This window comes from Rhincodon typus, chromosome 3 (assembly GCF_021869965.1).
Source record: "Rhincodon typus isolate 14 chromosome 3, sRhiTyp1.1, whole genome shotgun sequence".
In the NCBI taxonomy this organism is placed as follows: domain Eukaryota; kingdom Metazoa; phylum Chordata; class Chondrichthyes; order Orectolobiformes; family Rhincodontidae; genus Rhincodon; species Rhincodon typus.
In genome coordinates this window covers 39,320,568-39,345,601 of record NC_063334.1, presented here as the reverse complement: position 1 = coordinate 39,345,601, position 25,034 = coordinate 39,320,568, and the positions used below count along the sequence as shown (strand labels likewise).

Below are 25,034 nucleotides of genomic sequence, written 5' to 3'. Positions count from 1 at the left end.
TCTTTGAATGCTCCATGAGATCTGTCTCTTCACAACTCTCAGGAATCTGCCTATTAGTGATTTGTGCTTGCTGTATGCAATAGTAGAAGGAGATTTTCATTACGTGACTGAACATAATCCCTACCCTTTTGAAATGATGTTAATTAGTTAAACTTTAATTAATGGTTGTAATCTGTTTGACAAGGTATTGATTGCCATACAAATAATGGAAGAGGAAGTAATTGCCCCCTCACTTATTCCTGTAATGCCTAGAATTAAGATAGTTTTATAAGGATAAATGTGACACAGGAAAAGGGAAGGTCATGTTTTGTGGACTGCCAGAGTCTAAAATAGCAGCATAATTCTTGGCCTCCCATCAGTTTATTAATTCTGTCAGTTGCTCATGGAAGATGATTTGTGTTGAAAATGTGGTCCACACGTTATGATCCCAGTTGATGTTTTTGCTCAACTAATCCGCACCCAGACCAAAATCTGGCTTGATAGATCATATTTGCCTTTTTTTTGTTTTATCAAGGTAGCCTTTCACTAAAACACAAACTTATGATGCTGCAGATTCGGGCTTACCAATATTCAAAATTTTACTACATGAAAAAAATGAAGATAAAATGCGGTTTACATATAACATGTTTAAAGATTTCAAAACACAAAAAATAAAAATACAATCCCATTAATCTCAACAGCAGAGAGAATGTCCTCCTCTATCCCACAGTAGGGTTTCATTTCTCTGGTTTCAATTTACATTTGTGAAAATATAATTGATTCATCAGTATAATTGAGCTAAATTTCCTTAGCTTCAATTAACATCTCCAGTTTCTTAACCAAATATTTCTGGTCTGGAACTTTTAAACTAAATTCCTTACACCGAGGTTACCTATTTTTAATAATTCTAATGACCTTCTCCCTTTTTCAAGAGCAATTGCTTTACGCATACAAATTCAACCAAGAACTCTGCAGAACTACCCAAACTGAAACTTCTCTTTCCAAGCTAGGGGTATTTCCCCTAAACCCCGCCCCCCGAAAGAAAAGTTCCAGAATCTTCTATCTGAAAGCTTAATACACCACTATTCACTTTGTTCACTCGTAAACTCTCCTAATGTCAGCAAATTCCTAGTAGACTCCAATATTAACTCCCTCAGACTTTTTTTAAAACAAGACACAACTGTTGGTGCAGAAATGCTTGAAAGTTGACAATTAAACCCCTAAAGATATACAGAAAAACCATATGCCACCAGCTCAAATTCAAGCGGTGGAAGCAATGAGTCTTGAAATCAATCGATGGAATATCAATCAAGTGGGCTGTTTATCCTGGTGTTGTCAAGCTTCTTCAGTGCCGATGGATATTCACTAATTCAGACAAGTAGTGCAGGGTGTTCCATCACACTCCTGAGTTAGTCCATAACTGAGTTTTTTTCATAAAATCCTCAGCCTCTGACTTGCTTCTTCAGCCATAAAATTTAAACAGCTGCTCCGGTTAAATTTCTGGTCAATAATCAACATCAGGATGTTGATGAGGAATTCAGATATGGTAATACCAAAGGACATCAAGGGAAAATGGTTAAATTCTCTCTTGTTGAACATGACCTCTGCCTGGCATTTGTGTAATATGAACAGCACTTACCACTTATCAGCATATGCTTGAATGTTGGTAAAATCTTGCTGAATGCTGGCAAAGACTGCTTAATACTATACATTGTGCAATCATTAAGAAACATTTGGATTACCGAGGTTAGATGGTAAGTCATTAATGAAGCAACTGAAGATGTTTGGGTCCAGGACACTACTCTGATGAATAATGCCATGGCCTCCAAAGCTGGCCATCTTACTTTTTGCTATACTTTTGGCTGTAACTCCAACTAGTGAGAACCTACTTTCCCAAGGCAATAATTTCTAGCTTTTATCTTAAAGAAAGTCTCATTACCAAGCATCCATTGTGGCAGTGAAACCTATCTATCCCGATGATAGAATTGTGCAGCTATTGAATGCGAGAGACTGAGGAGTTTCTCTGCCACTTTTGATGCTCGATAAAAAGATTTCCTCACATCAAAAAAAAAGTTATGATGCATTCAGTGCTGTCTGTAGTTTGTAATTTGTGTCTGTGGTTTAACCGGCAGTTTATACCTATTATAATGGAAGTTGTTCGGGACTGTGCACAAGTGTCCTTTTGGGGCGAGCTTTTCGTGCTTGTTTCATTTTATGCATTATGGCACTGACGTGCTCATTTATCATTTTCAGTTCAAATGTCTGGACCATAATTACATTTTGCAGCTACCATAACCTGATTCATTACTCTTGATCATTCCTCCTTATAGTCTGATGTTATGGCTCCATGCCACCACTGAACAGTGTGCTAATTTTTTTATTTTTGCAAACTTATTTTTTGATCCAATGTGAATTGATGCATGTACATTGAGTTTCGATTTGATTTCACTGAGGGCCCGCTAGTCTGATATCAATTTCCCACAATGAAATTACTGATTTTTACAACTTATAATCCTTACGTTTAATTATTTTGCAATTGCAGTTAAATGTATGCACTTACTTTGTCTCTAAATATCTTGATTGAAGTGTTTACTTGAAGGTTTCAACCTCTCCCCAAAGCTTGGCCTAGGAATTGATAGTTTTACAATTCATAGTTATGTTTATATCGATTCTCATCGATCTCCCAGAATTTCTGTCTCACTCATCACAATGATTCAGACGATGTGAGCTGAGGTTGTGAATGCTGGTAAAAGCCTGAGATGGCCTGATCCAGGAATGGAACTTGGATGCCAAGTTAGAGCCCAATAGAGAGCATCAGATAACAACTAGTGAGAAGCTCAGTTGCCATCCGCCATGGGCATTTCTATAAGGAAAACAAAGCTTAGAAGTAGTAAGCATAGGTTTTGATGGCCTCAGTGCTGTGGTGTCACTTTATTTGTATGGACACTATATTTCTTGAATGAAAGCAAAGGTCAGACATATAAAATGTTTTATTCTTATTTTTTGAAATCAGCATTTCTTGACAGTACTCTGCAGTAATATGTCAAGAATATTATGAAAATCTGATTCAGTAGTCTCAAACTACTTCTTTGAAACGTGTACCACCGGAAATCTCTCAACTGTACAATAAGTCTGCAAGTGGAAATATTTTTTTCTTCTCCAATTGTATCTCTTTCTCTTTGCTCCTCATTTAACAAATGTGAAGCAGTTCATTTCTGGTTTGATCTGGTAATTGCTCTTTCAAATTAGGCACTGTGTCGAAACATAGCTATTTCATTCTGTATTGTTAAGATGTTTAAATGTTTGACATTTTTGTCTCCATGATAGCAGGCTTGAAAGGAAGTCAAACACACGCATTGTATTAAAAAAGATCCTGTGATTTTTATTTCTCTCTCACCGGTAGCACGTGACTGTAAATTTTTGAATGCGGCTTTCAGTTGGTAATTTCTGATAAGACTTCATGATAAGTTGAGGTGTTTATTCCTCTTGAGTATTAGCCATAGGTTTCCAGATATATTTTAGTTAACTCCTACAACTTTAAAGTAAGGGAACAGGAGAAATTTTGCGCATGTTCAAATTGCAGAGTTAATTTCCTTGATAAAACTATAAATTCCAAGGCAGGCTTTTGGTTGAGGCTGAAATCTTCAAATAAACACTTCAATACTGATATTTAAAGACAGGAAAATTAATACATAAATCTAATTGTTATTGAAAAATAATTAAATTTTTTGAGTGTAAGATGAAACTAAAATGTTTGGATATTGGAAATTTAAAGTTAATTAAGGGAAAAAGTATGTTATTTTGAAAAACATTTTGAGTTTTCATTTAGTTTATCCAACTGTGATACTGAAGTATTAATATACAAAATTTAATTATTAGTGTTTGCATAGAAAGTTTTGTTTGTGAATATTGACCTAAGTGTTGAGAGGAAATCTATATGTGCACTAGATTTTTAATGACATATATGCTTATGGATTTTTTAAATGAATTGTTATGCAAAAAAGACCCCAAAGACATGAAAGCAGTATAAAATTAAATTTAACACATAATGATTAATAATCCATGGTCATTTTAATCGCAATAGAAGATACAGTTTCATATCTTCTCTTGGGATGAATCCAAATAAGGACAGTGGAGTGGGAGAAGAGGAGCAAAACATCGAAAAACATTGGTGACAGTGAATTAGAATAAAATTGAGAACAGGACTGTTGAGAAGGAGCACAACATTGAAGAAAGGGGACAGAAAATAAGGGTGGAACATGGCAGAAAGAACATGACATTAAGCTATATTTAAAGAAAATCTCTGGTGAAATAGTGGCCAAGGTTGTCTGTAAAATAGCATAATACTGGGGGCAGTGACAGACAAACAGCATAAGGTCGAGAAATGGAAATGAGGAAAACAGCATCATATTATTGGGGAGTGAAGAATGAGAGGGCCAATATAATTAAAAATTATGATTGGATGGGGAAAGGTAGGAAGACAGCCATACTATGTGTTGGCACTAGAAGGAGAGGTACAACTTCAGAAAATAGGTTGGAAAATGATGAACATGACTTGGGACAATGGGACAAATGAAGAGCATCAAAATGGGGAACAAGATAGGAGTGGCACAGTATCTGAATGGAGAAGATGAATGGGTATGGTGGAAATCAGAAAAATGGGAGAAAAAGAAAACTGGGGAGTGAGAACCGGAGAGCACATTCAACAATATTTGTGAACAAAAAGCAACATTGAGAGCAGGAAAGAGCTTTCAGTCAGGGAATGAGGTAGAAGGAGTTCTGGCAGAATTTTGGAAAACTGGGTAAAGAAAGTAGTAGAAGCTAATCTTGACCACCACCTCTGAAGCATTTAATCTTTACTGTTGGCTTCATTTTGAGCTGACCAATACTGGTGTTAAAGCTCAAACTCATTGCTTAAGCCATATTATATTTTGCAAAAAAAACTTTTTAAAAAAAAGATGGAAAATTTTACTTTGAATCTACTTTTGTGGATTTCTTGTATTACAAATGTTATTTTCAATAGAGATTTTCAGCTCGGTGTAAATTTTAAGACAAAGGCTCCAACCAACTTCTCAAATGTTGGAGCTAATTAAGTAATTGCTTCTCTTTATTGATGAGCTTTGCCCCTTGCATTTGCTGGATTTGCCCCATTTTGTATGTCCATAATAGTTTCTTGAAGCAAGTTTTGAACTCCCCCACTTTCAGTTCAGATTTTCTCAAATTTTGTATGTCGTAACTAAGTAACATAAACCAATATTTTCATTTTAATTATGCAACAATGCACAAATTTTCTGTTATTCCAATAAAGCACTTTCAACTTAGTCCCCGTATCTCAAAGAAAATATATCATATTGTTCCTAATTTTCCTGGTGGTGCAGTGGACAGTCAAAAGGTTACCTCAGAGTGCAACGGGACCTTGACCAGATGGGCCGATGGCCGAGGATGGCAGATGGAGTTTAATCTAGATAAATGTGAGGTGCTGCATTTCGTGCAAATCAGAACAGGACATAGACACTTAATAGTAAGGTGCTGGGGAGTGTTGCTAAGCAAAGAAACCTTGGAGTGCAGTTTCATAGTTCCTTGAAAGTGGAGTCGTAGGTAAACAGGATAGTAAAGAAGGCGTTTGGTATTTTTGACTTTATTGGTCAGTATGTTGAGTATAGGAGTTGAGAGGTCATGCAGCTGTAGAGGACATTGGTTAGGCCATTTTTGTAATACTGCGTACAATTCTGTTCTCCCTGTTATAGGAAAGATGTTGTGAAACTTGAAAGGGTTCAGAAAAAATTTCCAAGAAAGTTGCCAGGATTGGAGCTATAGGAAGAGGCTGAATGGGCTGGTGCTATTTTTGCTAAAGCGTCTGAGGCTGATGAGTGACCTTACAGAAGTTTATAAAATAATGAGGAGCATGGATAGGGTGAATAGTCAAGGCCTATTCCTCAGGGGGGGAGGGGAGGGTCCAAAACTCGAGGGTATAAGTTGAAAGTGAGAAGGGTAAGATTTAAAAGGAACCTAAGGGGTAACTACATCATGTAGAAGGTGATGCATGTACGTAATGAGCTGCCAGATGAGATGGTAGAGTCTGGGGAATATGCCAGGCTATGAAGTTGCAGATTGTGCTGGCCCACAGGCCCCCACAGCACCTCATGATTGCCCAGTCTTGAGTTGCTGGATCTATTTGAAATCTGTTCCATTTAGCATAGTGATAGTGCCACACAACATGATTGAGGTTATTCTCAATGTAAAGGCAGGACTTCGTCTCACAAGGTGGCACGTTGACTCAGTGGTTAACACTGCTGCTTCACAGCGCCAGGGACCTGGGTTCATTTCCAGTCTTGGGCAACTGTCCATGTGGAGTTTGCAGATTCTCCCCAGGGGCTCCGGTTTCCTCCCATTGTCCAAAGATGTGTATGTTAGATGGATTGGCCATGCTAAATTGCTCTAAGTGTTCAGGGATGTGCAGGCTGGGTGGATTGGCCATGGGAAATGCAGGAATGGGGTGGGGGCATGGGTTTGGATGGATGCTCTTCGGAGTCTTGGTTGGTGTGGACCCGTTGGACTGGATGGCTTGTTTGCACACTGTAGGGGTTCGGTGGTCACTCTTGCTGATAGTGTCATGGAAGATGCACCTGCAGCTGGCAGATTTGTAAGGATGAGGTCAAGTATGTTTTTCCTTGTTGTTGGTTTCCTCACCATGTGCTGCAGGACCTGGTCTAGCAGCAATGTCTTTTAGGACCTGACCTGTTCAACCAGTAGTGCTGCTGCTGAGCCACTCTTGGTGGTAGATGTTGAAACCTCCAATTAGGAGTACACTTTGCAGCTTTGCCACCCTCAGTGGTTCCTCCAGGTGTTACTCAACATGGTGCAGTAATGATTCATCAGCGGAGGTGTGTAATAACCAGCAAGAGGTTTCATTGCCCATGTTGAACCTGAAACCATAAGATTTCATGGGGTTTGAAGTCAATGTTGAGGTCTCCAAGGGCAACTCCCTCCCCACGGTATACCACTGTACTGCCACCTCTACTGGGTCTGTCCTGCTGGTGGAACAGGACATATCCAGGGATGGTATTGGTGATGTCTGGGACATAGTCATACTCAAGCAGTCATCTCTTACAGACAGTATCAGGCTGCTGCTTGACTAGTCTGTGAGACAGTTCTCTCACTTTTGACATTAGTCCCACATGTTAATAATAAGGAAGTTGCATGGTCAATTGAGCTGTTTCTGCTGTTGTCTTTACTGGTGCCTAGGTTGATGCCAAGTGGTCTGTCGAGTTACATTTCTTTGTTGGGACTTTGTAGTGTTTGATACAACTGAGTAGCTTGCTTGGCTATTTAATAGGGCAGTTGAGAGTCAACTGCATTGCTGTGGTTCTAGAGTCATATGTAGGTCAGACCTGGTGAGGATAGCAGTTTTTTTTTCCCTGAAGGACATTGGTGAACCACATAGGTCTTTCCAACAATTGTTTATTGTCAGCCGTAGATTCTTAATTTCAGTTTTTTTTATTGAATTCAATTTCCACCACCTGCCGTAGTAGGATTCGAACCAGGGTCACCAGAACATTAGCTTAGGATTAATAGTCTAGTGATAATATCACTCGTCCCATCACCTCCCCGTGTGTAATTTCTTTGATTAACTGACAGGCTGAATGCAGAATGCCTCCCGTTTGTAAAACAAACTTTGTGTCGTCCTACCGAAACAACCGTAAGCTATACAAATCCTGCATTACCGACTATCTAATGCAAATTGACAGTGATTTTTGCAAGAAAATCTTTGTGATGAGTCTGCTTATTGGAATCATTTTCATTGTGATTTTCAATATAATGTTAACAGCTGAACAAAGAACCACTTGTTTTTAAAATACTGATTACATTTATAAGTTAATGAATGCTACTCTGACAACAGTGTTTGGACACCCTTATGATGGGGCATAGTGATTGTGATCAAGGGAGTCAATCTGATTTCCAGCAATTGGAAATCTCAGGACCTCTGAGCTTTCTGCACATTTTCCCATGGGATATAAATGCCATATGCAAGTTTAGCATTTTAAAAAGTAAGGCTAAACTCAGCATTTTCAAGTTGGTAGCCTATAACTAATGGAGTGCCACAAAGATCAATGTTGGAGCCTCAGCTATTTACAATCTGTATTGTTGATTCAGACACAGACAGAGAGCAATGCATCTAAATTTGCTAATGATACAAAACTAGGTAGGGATGCAAACGCTTGAGGGGGACAGAGAGGCTGCAAAGAAATATGAACAGTTTAAATGAGCAAGTAGTAAGGTAGCGGATAGAATATAAAATGGATAACTAAGGTTATTGGTCATAAGAATAGAACACCATTTTTTTTTTAAAAGGTGTGAAACTTGTTCAGAGAGATCTGGGTATACTTGTACAGGGAAAACAAGTTAGCATGTGCATACAGTAAGGAATTAAGAAGACTAGAGACATGTTGGCCTTAATTGCAAAGGAACTGGAACAGGAATAAAGAAGTTCTGCTGCAGTTACATAGGACTTGGCTGAGAGTACGCCTGGAATATGGTGCATAACTTGGGTCTCCATCTTTGAGGAAAGATATATTTACATTTGAGGCAGTACAATAAAGCTTTACTAGATTGGTCCCTGGAATATGCAGGCTGTCCTATCATGTGATATTGTGTAAACTGTGCATATAATCATAGTGTTTGGAATAATGCAAGGTGACCGTTTTGAAATGTACAAGATTCTGAAGAGGCTTGAAAAAATAGACAATTTAAGAGGTTGTTTCCCTTGGCTAGGGAATTTTTGAATATGGGGATGTAGACTCAAAATAAAGAGTCAGTTAATTTAGATTTGAAATGAAAATATTCTTCACTCAGTGGCTTCTCTACTCCAGTTGGATTGCGGATACCATATTGTTGAACATATTTAAGGCTGAGATAGACATACATATGGTGTCTCAGAGAATGAAGGGGTATGAGGAGCAGGCAGGACAATGAGTTTGGAACTGAAAGCCAGTTATTATTGTATTGAACAGCAGAACAAACTCGATAGGCTATAAGGTCTTGTCCTGTTCCTACTTGTGGTGTTCTATGCTACACACTGCTACTGTGATGTGCTGGTGGTGCAGAGACTAAATGTTTAAGGAGTTCCATTCAAACAGGACTGCTTTGTCCTGGATGATGTCGAGTATTCCTCCCACAGTCCAAAGATGCACATGTTAGATGGATTGGCGATGCTAAATTGTCTCTGGTGTCCAGGCCTCTGCAGGATAGGCAGATTAGCCATAGTAAATGTGGGGCTGTTGGGATAGGATGGGAATTGCATCTAGGTGGGATGCTCTTCAGAGGTCTGTGCAGGCTTGATGGGCCAAAGGGCCTCTTTTGTCACTGTCGAGATAATGTGAAATTCTAAAAGAAAAATCCTGTACAAGTTACAGGCTTAGGAGAGACAACTGCGTGCGAGTAACCAAATTTTTAATAATTTAAAATTGCTTTTAAAACCTTAACAGAATCACTTGCTTGTTATGCCTGATTACAGTAATCAGTTCCTTTTTAAATTAAAAATTAAATTGCAAAGCTATTACATATCCATTTTTGTACTTTCATGCAAGGAATGGCTTACATATTAGAACATCTACTCTTTTAAATGTACAGTACAGTTAGTGAAAATATGCCAGTGCCAATTTTGTGGCTGTGACTAGAATTTAGCACAATTTTTAAACCTAACACAAAAGGTCATTGAAACTTGATTTGCGCAGAACATAATTTGCACTTAAATGCCCATGATGTTTAATGCTAGCCTGGGTTTGATTTGAGATGATTCTCACCAGAAAGTATAATACAATCCATGCTGGCGCCCTATTTTAAATTCTTAACTTCAAACTTATTTGTGATACAGACTTTTCAGAACTTGGCAGTGCTTTATAAGAATTTTGTTTTCCTGTTTTTCTCCAATGTAAGATATGTATTGCGGTAACTAGTGACCTCCTATCTAAGTCCTTCTCATTTTGACCACTCATTCCTCAAAAGAATTTGGTGTTTTAACCGTATTTATTGTGTGTCGATGTAGGCAATGGGATATCTACCAGTGCATTCGATGGATGATTAGTTGCACTTTATGACTTGTGTATTTTTAAAAATCTTGTCCAAATGAGCAAAACCTTCTAACTTTTCACAATTGTGAAGAACAGTTTCCTCAGTGGTTTTCATTGATATACCGGATTGTTTTGGGATAGATTCACTTAAGCCAGGCTGTGGAATGCCTGATTGTTAGCTAGTTTATAAACTTCTAAATATTTTAAGTATCAGTAGAAATTGGTAATTGTATTTAGTTGAATCTGTTCAGCTGACAGAGAAAGTTTTGGGGAGTCAGATGAAACATTTCTAGCGTCTCCTCTAGCATTTCCTTCGATTGGAAAACATTGTTACAGGCATTTCTAATGTACTTTGCGCAGCTCTGTAGGTCAGTTTAAATACTTTCTTTCAAGTTTGTCTGTGATTTAAAAACCTCATTAACGCAATTTCTTGTCTAAGTGAGAATCCAAAATGACTCAAATCATTTCCCAAAGGTTATTTTCAGTTATGATTTCTTTTATTTGTGGTGTCAGTTATGGTTACTGCTTGTTCTCTTCCCTGTTTATACCTGACACTTAATTTACCTATTCAATTTATTGTTGTTTGCTTTATGTGGAAATTGAGTTAATCAATTGCAAATGACATACGAACTTTACGGAACTTTACCAGTGGACAGGCAAAATATATTTCATTTTCTCAATTTATTAGAGGTTATGCCATAATTTTTTTTATCAGATTTGGAAGAATTTTCATCTATCTCTACTTGAGAATTGCTGAAATTACTTCATGATGTTGTAGTATTCCAACTTTTGATAATTTATGTTGGATTAATCTTGGCTTGAATGTGATATCCACATTTCATAATGGGGAAATGTTTTGGTCGTATTTGTACAAACTTAACGTTTACCAGCTGGAGTATTTTCTATCAATTTGAATACGTAGCTGTAATGACACCGCATTATGTATTGTTACAACCATGTAATTTGTTATATTAAAGCTATTTCATTGAGATTTGCAGAAATAAAATCACAGCCACTGCTATTTTTATAATTGACATGTATATGAGAGAGAAAGGATTGACAAGATTAATTACTTAATGTTTTCCCCATTTCTACAGGATTGTTGCCTGTGTAATTTGAGGGGTGGTGCACTTAAGCAGACTACTGATAAAAGGTAAGCTAAAGCTACAGTATTGTAAGACTTTTTTTCTTATTGATTGAACTAATTCAACATTTATTCTAAATTTGTTTCATAAAAAGACTTGAAGCCATTCTGTAGTTAAAGTGCAATCAAAGTTTGAAATAGAATATTTTCACACTCGTTGTGTCCCTTGGGCTATTTTGGAGCAGATATGGAGTTGTTCAAAATAATTAACGATCTTTTCAATTGCACCAGCCTGCTATTGACGAAACCTGCATACTTGGCTAGTGTGTACATGAGGTCAATCAAGTCCCAAAGTCTCTTAATATTTTCTTGCTTGGAACTAAGGAAACAACAACACGTGTGCATACAATGAGATTTAAATTTCTTACCGTTTCAAAATTGTAACTTCATCTTTATGATTAGCTTTGAAAGATAACTTGTACCATTTACTTTATTGCATGAAATTTGTTGAAAGGCGAGCAGTTGCTAAGTGCCGCACCGGAGATCATAAGAAATAGAAGCAGTAATAAGCCATCTTGCCCAGTAAGACCATGACTATCTGATTGTGCACTTAATTGCGCTTTGCTATCAGTTCCTCCATAACCCTCCACTATTGTCAGATAAGAATTTGTTCATCTTAGCCTTGAATATGTTCAGTGACCCAAGCTTCACTACTCACTGAAGAACAGCATTCTACAGGTAATGACTCTCTGGGCAAAAAGATTTTCCTCATCGATGACCCTATATTGTTACAACTATTTACCATTGTTTTTGATACCTTATGTTTTAATAAGATCACCTTTTGTTCTTCTAAACTCCAAGGAGTATGAGTTCACTTTTCTTCAGAAGAGAAGTCCTTAATTCCATATTTAGGCTGGTGAACCTTCTTTCAACAGCATCCAGTGCAAGTTTATCCTTCCTTAAGTAAGGAGACAAAATCTACACAGTACATCAAGTATGGTTTTACCAATGCCAGGAGTTGTCGTAACAAGACTTCCATAATATTATACTCCATATTTAAGAGCAGATCAGGCCTGGGAATTCTGTGGCAGGTCACTCACCTCCTGTACTCCCAAGGCATGTCCACTTTTTAGAAAGACGCAGGTTGGCAGTATGATGGAATACTCTCCATCTGTCTGGATTGGTGAAGTTCCAACAAAACTTAATAAAGCTCAGCATCATCTATTACAAAGCAGCACCAGATCTGTCATCTTCCATATTTACTCCCTTCCCATCAGTACACCACAGCAGCAGAACTAGTTAACCAGGTGAAGTATTTTCTCCCTCCATGACTGGCATATAGTAACAACAGTGTACACCATCTACAAGATGCACTGCGGTATCTTGTAAGATTTCCATTGACAGCATTCTCTATTTGTTTGAGCTCTACCACCTAGAAGGACAAGGGGAGCAGTTGCATGAAAATATCATTACCTGGAAGTTGAGTCAAAATCCTGGAACTATTTTGCTAATAGCACTGTGTGTCCCCCTACATACCCAAAGATGGCAGTTTCAAGAAAGCAGCTCTCCAACATCTTCACCAGGGAATGTTAATAGAATCATACAGGCATAGAGATATACAACACGGAAACAGACCCTTTAGTCCCACTCGGCCATGTCGACCAGGTATCCTAAATAAGTCTAATCCTATTTGCCAGCATTTCGCCCATATCCTCTAAACCCATCCAATTCATACACCCATCCAGATGCCTTTTAAATGTTGTAATTGTACCAGCCTCCACCACTTCCTCTGGCAGCTCATTCCATACACGCACCACCCTCTGCGTGGAAAAAGTTGCCTGTTGGATCCCTTTTCAGTCTTTTCCCTCTCACCTTAAACTTTTGCCCTCTAGTTTTGGACTCCCCCACCCCAGGAAAAGACCTTGTCTGTTTACCCAATCTGTGCCCCTCATGATTTTATAAACCTGTATAAGGTCACCCCTCAGCCTCTGACACTCCAGGGAAAATAGCCCCAGTCTGTTCAGCCTCTCCCTATAGCTCAAACCCTCCAACCCTGGCAACATGCTTGTAAATCTTTTCTGAACCCTTTCAAGTTTCATGACATCCTTCCTATAGCGGACAGACCAGAATTGTACACAGTATTCCAAAAGTGGCCTAACCAATGTCCTATACAGCTGCAACATGACCTCCCAACCCCTATACTCAATGCACTCACCAATAAAGGCAAGCATACCAAACACCGCCTTCACTATTCTGTCGACCTGTGACTTCACTTTCAAGGACCAATGAACCTGCACTCGAAGATCTCTTTGTTCAGCAACTCTCCCCAGGACCTTACCATTAAATGTATAAGTCCTGCCCTGATTTGTCTTTCCAAAATGCAACACCACACATTTATTTAAATTAAACTCCTTCTGCCACTCCTTGGCCCATTGGCCCATCTGATCAAAACCCTGTTGTACTCTGATGCAGCCTCCTTTGCTGTCCACCACACCTCTAATTTTGGTGTCATCTGCAAACATACTAATCATATCTCCTACGTTTACATTCAAATCATTTATATAAATGACAAAAAGCAGTGGAACCAGCATTGATCCTTGTGGAACACCACTAGTCACAGGCCTCCAGTCTGAAATGCAACCCTCACCACCGCCCCTTGTCTTCTACCTTCAAGCCGGTTCTGTATCCAAATAGCTAATTCTCCCTCTATTCCGTGTGATCTAACCTTGCTGACCAGTCTACCATGAGGAACCTTGTCGAAAGCCTTACTGAAGTCCATATAGGTGATGTCCACTGCTCTGCCCTCATCAATCCTCTTTTTGTTATTGCTTCAAAAATCTCAATCACGTTCGTGAGACGTGATTTCCCACGCATAAAGCATGTTGACCATTCCTCGTCAGTCCTTGCCTTTCTAAATACATGTAAATCCTGTCCCTCAGGATTCCCTCCAACAACTTACCCACCACCAGTGTCAGGCTCACCAGTCTATCGCTCCCTGGCTTTTCCTTAACACCTTTCTTAAATAATGGCACCATGTTAGCCAACTTCCAGTCTTCTTGCGCCTCACCTGTGGCTGTCGATGATATAAATATCTCAGCAAGGGCCAGCAAACTCTTCCCTTGCTTCCCACAGGGTTCTAGGGTATACCTGATAAGTTCCTGGGGAAATATCCACCTTTATGCATTTTAAGACATTCAGCACCTAATCTTCTGTGATATGGACGTTTTTCAAGATGTCACTATTTATTTCCCCATGTTCTCTATCTTCCATATCTTTCTCCATAGTAAAAACTAATGCACAATACTCGTTTAACATCTCCCCCATCTCTTGCAGTTCTACAAAATAGGTGGCCTTGCTGATTTAAGGAACCTCTTCTCTGCCTAGTTATCCTTTTGTCCTTAATATATCTGTAGAATCCCTTTGGATTCTCCTTAATCGCATTTGCCAAAGCTATCTCATCCCCTTTTTGCCCTTCTGATTTCCCTCTTAAGTATGCGCCTACTGCTTTTATGCTCTTATAATCAATCACTCGATTTCTGCTGTCTGTTATAAAGCAGAGGTTGACCCCTCTGAGAACTAAAATTGAAACACCCAAAGAGAAGCATCTCGCCCTGTACTCTGTAAAAGGAGTGTGAAAAGTGGTGTAACTTGTCTTCCAGCAACTTCTAGTTGTGAATTAAAATAAATCCTTGACAGTTACTTTAAGATCAACAATTTATTTATTTAACTCTAACAGTGAAGAAATTAACTAAACTATTAACAAATGGAATAAATCCTTTATAACTACTAACTACTCTTGAATAAAGCAAGATTCTAATGGTATGCTGTTCCAATAAATAGAAGTCCCACTGATATGAAAAAAATAGAGTTTACTCTTGAAATTACAACTAGTTATATGTCTTCCAGAATGTTCTGTGCCTTCGGCGGCACAGTGGTTAGCACTGCTGCCTCACAGCACCAGGGATCCGGGTTCAATTCCAGCCTCGGGCGACTGTCTGTGTAGAGTTTGCACGTTTTCCCCATGTCTGCGTGGGTTTCCTCCCACAGTCCAAAGATGTGTAGGTTAGGTGATTGCCCGTGCTAAATTGCCCGTTGTGTTCAGGGAGGTGTAGATTAGGTAGGTTATAGGGGGATGGGTCTGGGTGGGATGCTCCGAGGTTCGGTGTGGACTTGTTGGGCCGAAGGGCCTGTTTCCACACTGTAGGGATTCTATGATTCTCCATCAGTTTTTCTGTCGGAAATGTATTCTCTGTTGATTCTTTTGTCGGGAATATTAACTAGTTGTGCCGTTGGTACTGTTGTTATTTAGATGGTGCTTTCTCTAAGACATAGAGGAGGCTGTGAGAGCCAGCGATTCTTTCTTGAGAGCTGAGTCATTTTCTTAGGCATATGACAGCTAGCTCTGGGGTCTTTTTCCAATTGCCCCCTTCTTTTATACCCTTGATGGTAGATCAGTATTTCTTACAATAAGATTGTTCATATATTGTCAAAACCATCAGACTTAAACTTAATAGGTTTTTAGTATTGAAGCACCTGTTTCAAACTGATTGGCTAAATTTAAAAGCCTGTTGCCTCGGTAAAAATGCTGCTGCTTGGCCTGCTAACTGTATAGCCTTTCAATACAAATGTTTCAATTTGGGTGTTCTCCGTGTACTTGCAAACTTTGAAGTTTTCAACCATTTTATGGCCATCCCTTTACCTGCCAACATCTGCGCTCCCCCAATCAACTTTTGCAAGTTCTTGCCTAATACCATGAAAATTGTCCTTCTAATTTAGAACATATAACATAGAACAGTACAGGCCCTTCGGCCCACGATGTTGTGCCGACCTATTATCCTACTTAGATCAAACTACCTTGCATACCGTACATTTTACTATCTTCCATCCAAGAGTCGCTTAAAAGTCTCTAAAGTATCTGACTCCACTACCACTGCCGGCAGCGCATTCCACACGCTCACCACTCTCTGTGTGAAGAACCTACCTCTGACATCTCGCCTATACCTTCCTCTAGTCACCTTAAAATTATGCCCCCTCGTAATAGTCAATTCTGCCCTGGTAAAAAGTCTCTGGCTATCCACCCTATCTATGCCTCTCATAATCTTGTACACCTCTATCAAGTCACCCTTCATCCTTCTTCGCTCCTATGAAAAAAGCCCTAGCTCCCTCAACCTTTCCTCATAAGACCTGTCCTCCAGTCCAGGCAGCATGCTGGTAAATCTCCTTTGCACCCTCTCCAAAGCTTCCGCATCCTTCCTATAATGAGGCGACCAGAACTGAACACAATATTTCAAGTGTGGTCTAACCAGGGTTTTATAGAGCTGCAGCATAACCTCGTGGCTCTTAGACTCAATTCTCCTGCCAATGAAAGCCAACACACCATACGCCTTCTTTCCAACCCTGTCAACTTGGGTAGCGATTTTGAGGGATCTATGGACGTGGACCCCAAGATCCCTCTGTTCCTCCACACTGCCAAGAATCCTGCCATTAACCCTGTATTCTGCATTCAAATTCGACCTTCCAAAATGAATCACTTGATACTTTTCTGAGTTGAATGCCATCTGCCACTTCTTTGCCCAGCTCTGCATCCTGTTAATGTCCCGTTGCAACCTACAACAGTCCTCCATGCTATCCACAACTCCACCAACCTTCGTGTCGTCGGCAAACTTACTAACGCACCCTTCCACTTCCTCATCCAAGTCATTTATAAAGATCACAAAAGAACAGAGGCCCCAGAACAGATCCCTGCAATTTACATTTTAACTTTAATTTAGACTTTAACTTTTAGATCTGGTCCATTCATTTCCATCACTATTTTAAAACCAATAGAATTATGGTCACTGGTCCCAAACTGCTGTCCACTGTTACTTCAGTCACCTGTCCTGCCTTATTTCCCAAGAGTAGGTTAAGTTTTGCACTTTCTCTAGGTACGTCCACATACTGAATCAGAAAATTTTCTTGTGCACACTTAACAAGTTCCTTTCGATCCAAGCCCTTAACACTATGGCAATCCCAATCTATGTTTGGAAAGTTAAAATTCCCTACCATACCACCCTATTATTCTTACAGATGACTCAGATCTCCTTACAAATTTGTTTCTCAATTTCCAGTGGACTATTTGGGTGTCTATAGTACAGTCCCAATAAGGTGATTATCCCTTTCTTATTTCTCAGTTCCATCCAAAAAGCTTTCCTGGATGTATCCCCAGGAATATCCTCCCTAAATACATCCGTAATGTTATCCCTAATCAAAAACATCACTCCCTCTCCTCCTTTGCCCCCCTTTCTATCCTTCCTATAGCATCTATACCCTGGACATTAAGCTGCCAGTCCTGTCCATCCCTGAGCCACATCTCTGTGATTGCTGTGGTATCCCTGTCCCATATTCCCAACCATGCCCTGAGTTCATCTGCCTTACGTGTTTAGGCCTCCTGCATTGAAATAAATGTAGTTTATTCATCAGTCCTACCTCGTTCTCTGCTTTGTTCCTGCCTGCCCTATCTGTTTGACTTACGCCTTTTCCCAACTGTACCAGTCTCACATGGATCATTTTCCTCACTCTCTCCCTGGGTCGAACCCCATCCCCTTACTAGTTTAAATCCTCCCGAACAGCTCTAGCAAATCTCCCTGCTAGTATATCAGTCCCCTTCCAATTCAGATGCCATCCGTCCTTCTGATACAAGTCACTTCTACCCCAGAAGACATTCCAATGATCCAAAAATGTGAATCCTTCTCCCTGCACCAACTCCTCAGCCACACGTTCATCTACTCAATTCTTCAATTCCTACCCTCGCTAGCTCGTGGCACTGGGAGTAATCCAGATATTTTTACCCTCTAAGACGTACTTTTTAGATTCCTGCTTAACTTCCTATATTTTCCCCTCAGAATCTCGTCCTTTTCATTTCCTATGCCATTAGTTCCAATGTGTACAACAACCTGCTGCTGGTCCTGCTCCCCTTTGATATTATTCTTTACCTTCCCCGAGATATCTTTAATACTGGCTCCAGGGAGGCAACACACCATTGTCATGTCTCCCTGTCGGCCGCACAATCATCTGTCTGTGTCTCTAACTACAGAGTGCCGTTTCACAATTGATTGCTTGGAACCTGGCATACCCCTCATTAAATTAGAGCCAGTCTTGGTACCAGAAATCTGGCTGTCAGTGCTACATTCCCCTGAGAGTCCCTCACCACATACATTTTCCAAAACAGCATATTTGTGTGAGATGGAGATAGCCACAGGAGACTCCTGCACTACCTGCTTCTCTCTCCTACCTTTCGTGGAGGTCACCCATCTACCTGACTGTATCTTCAGATTATCTCCCTCCATCCATCACACCCCCAGATCCTGTAAATTCCTAAAAGCCTCTAACTGGCGCTCCAACCGATCCATTCGCACCAAACACATTTCCTGCAGACATAATAATCAGTAACATGGAAACTCACCCTAATCTCCCACATCCAACAGGAAGAGCACATCACTCTACTGAAGCCCATCTTTGCACCTTAACAATCTACAGACCCAGAAAACAATAGTCTTACTGGTCCAGGCTATCTTAGTACGTCAAGAGAAAGATCTCAATAACAATATACAATAAAAAAAACTCCACTGTACTCACTATTGTAGATTTACAAAAGAAAACTAGTAAGGTTACACTTCAAAAAGCTACTTAGTTGCTCCCTGCTGTGGACTCAATAACCAGTAACAATCATGTAGTATAATTTCTTGAAAAAATTGTGAAGGTGTAAGGAGTGACCTAATAGAAGTATTTAAGATCAAAAGATATAGGAGCAGAGTTAGCCCCTTTGGCCAATTTGTCTGCTCTGCCATTCAATCACGGTTCTCAGCTCATTCTCCTGCCTTCTCCCCATAGCCTTTGATCAAGAATCAAGAACTTATCCATCTCTGTCGTAAGTTATGTGGCCTCCACAGCCTTCTGTGGCAATGAGTTCCACACATTTACTACCTCTGGCTGAAGCAATACCTCCTTATCTCAGCTCTAAAAGGTCATCCATTCACTCTGAGGCTTTACCCTCAGGTCCTAGTCTCTCCGACTAGTGGAAACATCTACTCCATGTCTACTCTATCCAGGCCTTTCAGTATTCTGTAAGTTTCAATGAGATTCCCCCTTATCCTTCTAAATTCCATCAAGAACAAATCCAGAGTCCTCAACTGCACCTTTATTTGATAAGCCCTTCGTTCCCAGGATCATTCTTCTGAACCTCCACTAGAGTTTAAATTATGAAAGCTTTTGATTGAGTAAGCAGAGAATGAGTTTTTCTGTTTATGTGAAAGTCAAATTAGAGGCCTCCACTATAAACCATTCACCAAAAAATTCAAACAGGATACGGAAGAAAAAGAGAACTCCAGCCAGGGTGGTGAAAATGTGAAACAAGCTATCACAGTGAGTAGTTGAGGCAAATAATATAAATGCATTTAAATGGAAACTAAGTAAGCAAACAAGGAGGTTTGAGTAGATCATAAACTGTATGCTGTGTATTCTATTTAGTTAACATGTTCAGTGCATGGCAGTTCATTTTACATTCATTTGTAAGAGCAAATTACTGCAGATGCTGGAGTCTGTTCTAAAAACAAAAATTGCTAGAAGTCACAGCGGGTCAGGCTGCATCCATGGAGAGAAAAAAAACTAACATTTCAAGTTTAGATGACTCTTAATCAGAGCATATTCATTTATTGTGTGTTTCTCTTTTCTGGAAAGGAACAAACAAATTAACCAACAAAGAAACAAACACCTTTCTATAAAAATAGAGATTGAATGGGCATAAAGGTGGCATATACATTTCCTAGGAAGCCATGTCTTAGTGTGGATGAATAGAGCTACCTAGAAGGTTAATTACACAGTTCATGAATTTGAGAATGCTGGTAAGCAAGAGAAACGAATAGGAGTTTGGCTCTTATAAATATGTTAATAGAGTATGAATTAAAAAATAAAGAAAGATTTATGTTGTTTATTGTCAAGACTATGTTCATAGTACCGTGTGGAAAGAGAGAAAGGAAAATCTTGTTAGCTGAGAGGCTGTGGAATGTTGTGGCATAAGGTGGGGTACTGTTCTGTATTGATCCCAAGAAAGGGTAAAATGTCTCTGATCTGTAGTGGGGAGAAAATTGCTATGTGTTGTTAATTTAGAGAATTGTGATAATTTAGAGAAACTGCTTGTTGCCATGGTACAACTTAAATCTGTTCTCTGGAGTTATTTTCAGTAATTTGTGTGTTCTCATTCCTGATGTGTCTGCTTCTCTCATTTACTCCTGCATAGTATGATAGAATCTGTTGAGTAAAGGAGTAAAGCGGTGCACACTTGTATGGGGTAGGGGAACATTGTGATGATTGGAAATATTGGTCAGCATTCTTCTCCAGAGTTGGTGTTCCAAAACCTGTTTCAAAGCATGATTTAACCAGTCGTGCTGTTTCCATAGAATAAACAGATTAACTGGTAATAATTGGTTCTTTTATTAGTTAAAAGATCATCATAAATTTCTCTAACCTGTGACATTCATGAATTATGAGTCTTGCTTAAATAAGTGAAATAACTGTCATAATTCACCTTCAATAGTGAATTATCCTCTGTATAATGAAGCCAATAATTGATTGTTGACCTTCAGCCTTTTCTGTATGTGCTTAGACTTGGACTTAAGACAAATTGAAAAATGAGGGGGGAACAGAGATTTCACTGTATTCTACAACCAACTTTGTCTGAAATCCAAACAAAATGCAATGCCTTTACGTTGAAAAGGTTGACACTCTAAAAATTACTTTGGGGCAGCACGGTGGCTCAGTGGTTAACACTGCTGTCTCACAGCGCCAGCAACCCGGGTTCGATTCCACCCTGGGGTGACTGTCTGTGTGGAGTTTGCGCATTCTCCCTGTGTCTGCGTGGGTTTCTCCGGGTCCTCCGGTTTCATCTCACAGTCCAAAGATGTGCAGGTTAGGTGAATTGGCCATGCTAAGTTGCCCATAGTGTTCAGGGATGTGTAGATTAGATGGGTTACAGGGGGATGGGTCTGGGTGGGATGCTCTGAGGGTCTTCACAGGTGTGGACTTGTTGGGCTGAAGGGCCTGTTTCCACACTCTAGGGATTCTATGATCTATGATTTGATCTGCAACCAATTTATGTCTGAAATCCAAACAAATGCAGTGCCTTTACATTGAAAAGGTTGACACTCTTAAAAATTACATTGGTACCAGATTCAAAGCAGGGAGACCGGCAGAGCAGAAGTAAAACTAGACATTATTATCAGTATTCCTTTGTGGTTCATCACATTATTCAGGTTGTCACTTGTGTTGTTCAGGTGGGCTCATGTGATGTGTGCAGTAGCAATTCCAGAAGCAAGATTTGTGAATGTGATGGACCGTAGTCCAGTGGATGTCACCCGAATTCCTTTGCAAAGATTGAAGCTCGTAAGTTTGAAGAGTTGCTTTTCTTTTCTTGGTTTCATCTTCCAATTGTAATTAGATATTTGCATATAATCCCAACAAAACTGTTCTGGGCATGTGCATGCCTGAGGTTTAATGCCGCTTTGTGCTTTAAATGGATCTCTTTGTTAAATAATTTTTCCAGTTTTGAACAATGTTTCAGGAGGTCCCATGCTGCCTTGTTAATCCACAGATTTGAACAACAAAATAGTGCATGTTGCAGACTAAAAGCTTTCGACTGAAAGCAGGGATTAATTTTTCTCATAGAAACAGATGTAGATATATATTGGTTTGTAAAATTAAAGTATGGGAGAATGCAAGTATCGCATTTGTGCACAATTTTGATACGTAAATTTTATATGTCAGCATACAACATGGAAAGATTATTTTGCTTTTGAACTCCTCTGTGAGGTTACAATACACTGTTTTCAGATTTATCAACTTAAATTGGGGTGGATCACCATCTGTCATATTTATCCTCAGGAAAGTAAAAATTAACATTTATTCAATATAATCCGAAAACGTTTAATTCTATTCACAAGCCAGATCGTCAGTTTCTGTAGCTATTAACCTACACTGATTCAAATATTGCTTCATTATATTTGTTATTCTGGAGATTTGAAAGCAGGGGTTGTGGAGAAAGCGTAACTGAGACATAGATTAAAGGCCAAGAGGCAAAGTGCTCAAGTTTTACTTCTGCAACAGAGAGCAAACTATCTGTTTAGTGCTTCTCAGGATGAAACAAATGAAAAAAAAAACTTTTTGCGAGACAGAGCTATTGTTTATATCGCCTTGTTTTGATTATAAACAAGTGCAGTGTGTTCTAAATTAATGATTTAAACGTTGTTGTGCTGTACCTGTGAAAATAAATACGATGGTATGTTACATATTTGATTATCCCATTGTGGTGCATCATAGAACTGATTTAAATTAGCAAAATTGATCAGAGCAAATAGGTTTTTAAACAAAAAGTGATGGCCAACTAGGTTTTTATTAGTAGCTGTGAGATCTTCCCATACCATGTACTATTTTCTATTAAAGTTGTTGAATTCACATATTCATACACCTCATGCTTTTTCAGGGAGATTAGTATTCTGCCCTTTGCTTATCACTTTGTCCCATCTCAGACTTTCTTTCCTGCACTTCTCTACATGCCCACTTCTGCTCACCCTTTCCCTCCTCTACGTCCCTCCTGCCTCGCTCACCCTCACCCTCTGTCCTACTCCTACCTTCCTGTCTTCAATCCCTCCCCGCTTTCCCCTCTCTTCACTGCCACCTACCTCCCAGCCTCACTCTCTTGACCTTCCGCCTGCTGCCACTTTCTCCAACCTCCTTCTGCCTCTTCCTGTCCCACTACCCCCGGCTCTTCCCTTCCTGTCCCCGTCCTTATCACTCTTTCTCTCCCTATCACTCTCCCTTCCTCTCCCTCCCATTCCCTGTTGCTCGCCCCCTCCCCTCCTTCTCTCTCTGCCTTTCTCCATTTCTCCCACCTTCCTCCCCCTCCCACCTTCCTCCCCCTCTCCTATACTTGCCCATCCTCTCTCACCTTCCCTCCCTCGCTCCCTCCATCCTTTCTTTGCTCCCTCCCTTTCCCTGTCTTCCTCTCTTATTCTCCCCCTCGTTTTCTCTTTTCATAAATCCCTCACATCTCCCAAAGCTCCTCCCCTGTCCCTCTCTTTCTTTCCTCCTCTGTCTCTCTCCCTGTCCCCGATCCCATTTCTGTCTTAACCTGCCACTCCCTCCCTCCTTTCATCTCTCCTTCCTTCTCTCTTCTTCTGTTCCTGCCCCCCTCACCCTTCCCCATCACTTCATCACCCTCCTCTTCCTCGACATCCCTAACCCCTTTCTCTCCCTCTTTCTCTTTTTCCTCTTTCTTTGTCTTTCCTTGTCTCCTCCCCCTTTCTCTCTCTCTCTGTCTCTCCCTGACCCTCTTCCCTCACACTACCCTCCCACCACCCTCTCCTAATCAAGGTCCTGAAGTAGACAATATCCTTGATGCGCGTTGTGCATTGGTTGCTTTGATAGACAACAACTTGAAACAGTTGTATAATTAGCTAATGTATTAATTCCAAATTCTTCAAGATGTATGTTATATTTACATTTTACATACAATACAGGAATTGTTTTACATTCTTATGCAACTTTAAATTTCATTTACTGTAGATATACACACAACAGCTGTTAGTTGAATTCCTTCCGGGTGCGTTCTTGTTAAAGCATTGTTAAAGCACATATGGTATTTCTTTTCCAGTTCTCTGCAAAGGCAACTCACCTAGTCTCAATCCCCTATCCTATCCTTGTAGCCCTGTCATTGTTTTCTCATCGGGTGCTTATCCAATTCTCTTTAGAGTGCCATGATTGAATCTGCCTGCACCACAAACTCTGCAAGTGGACTCCAGATTCTAACCACCTTCCATGTAACAAAAATAAAGTTGCTGGAAAAGCACAGCAGATCTGGCAGCATCTGTGAAGGAAAAAACAGAGTTAATGTTTTGGGTCTGGTGACCCTTCCTCAGAACACCTTCTATGTAAACAGGTTTACCCTTATGCTATGTTGGTTCTTTAGCCATTTTTTAAATCAGTGTCCTCTACTTCTCAACCATCTTCGCCTGTGGGATCAATTTCCCTCTATCTATTCTCGATGGATTTTCTCATGGTTTTAAACATTTCTAACAAATCTGTGCTGGTCCCTCTGTTGAAGGAGAGCAACTCCAGCAGCTCCACTCTAACCACGTCACTGAAGTGTCATCACTTCTTTGTCATCTTACAAATTTTAAAGATATGTCCTGCACACCCATCATTAATATGTATCAAGAAAAGCAGAGGCCGTGTTACTAGCATTGGAGGCAGTCCAGGGAAGGATCACTAGGTTGGGTATAGAGTGATACCTGGTATAGAGTGATTTTCTTTTGAGGAGAAGTTGAGCAGGTTGAGCTGGTACTCAACAGAGTTTAGAAGAATGAGAGGAGACCTTATTGAAACATATGATTCTTTAGGGAACCGCAGAAGGTGCAACATCTGCCCCTTCACCACCTCCTTGCTCACCATTCAAGGGCCTAAACAGCCTTTCCAGGTGAAGTAGCATTTCACCCGTACCTCCTCCAATCTTGTGTATTGTATTCGCTGCACCCAATGTGGCCTACTGTACATTGGAGAAACCAAAGGCAGACTGGGTGCCCGCTTTGCAGAACACCTCCAGTCTGTGAACAAGCAGGACCCTGACCTTCCAGTAGCTGGGTGTTTTAACACAGCATCTTGCTTGTCCGCCCACACGTCTGTCTTTGGCATGCTGCAGTGTCCAATGAATCATAGCGCAAATTGGAGGAACAACATCTCATCTTCAGACTAGGCACTTTGGACTTAATATTGAGTTCAATACCTTGAAATTGTGAACCATTTCCTCCCTTTCTTTTAGCTTGTTATCACGTCGTCCTCCTCCTCCACCCTCCCCCACCCCCAATAATCCCAGT

At 40.0% G+C, this 25,034-nt stretch overlaps 1 protein-coding gene across 1 annotated transcript in view; it reads left to right on the top strand.

The window, feature by feature from the left end:
- The window catches only part of LOC109934264 (lysine-specific demethylase 4C-like), a 56,199-nt gene extending 34,565 nt beyond the window's left edge, over window positions 1-21,634 (top strand). The window contains exons 6-7 of the mRNA XM_048592700.1: window positions 11,147-11,202; window positions 21,441-21,634. Coding sequence (XP_048448657.1) covers window positions 11,147-11,202; window positions 21,441-21,600 — 216 coding nt within the window. The 3' untranslated portion in view covers window positions 21,601-21,634. The remainder of the gene's footprint in view (window positions 1-11,146; window positions 11,203-21,440) is intronic.
- The last annotated feature ends 3,400 nt before the right edge of the window (window positions 21,635-25,034 follow it).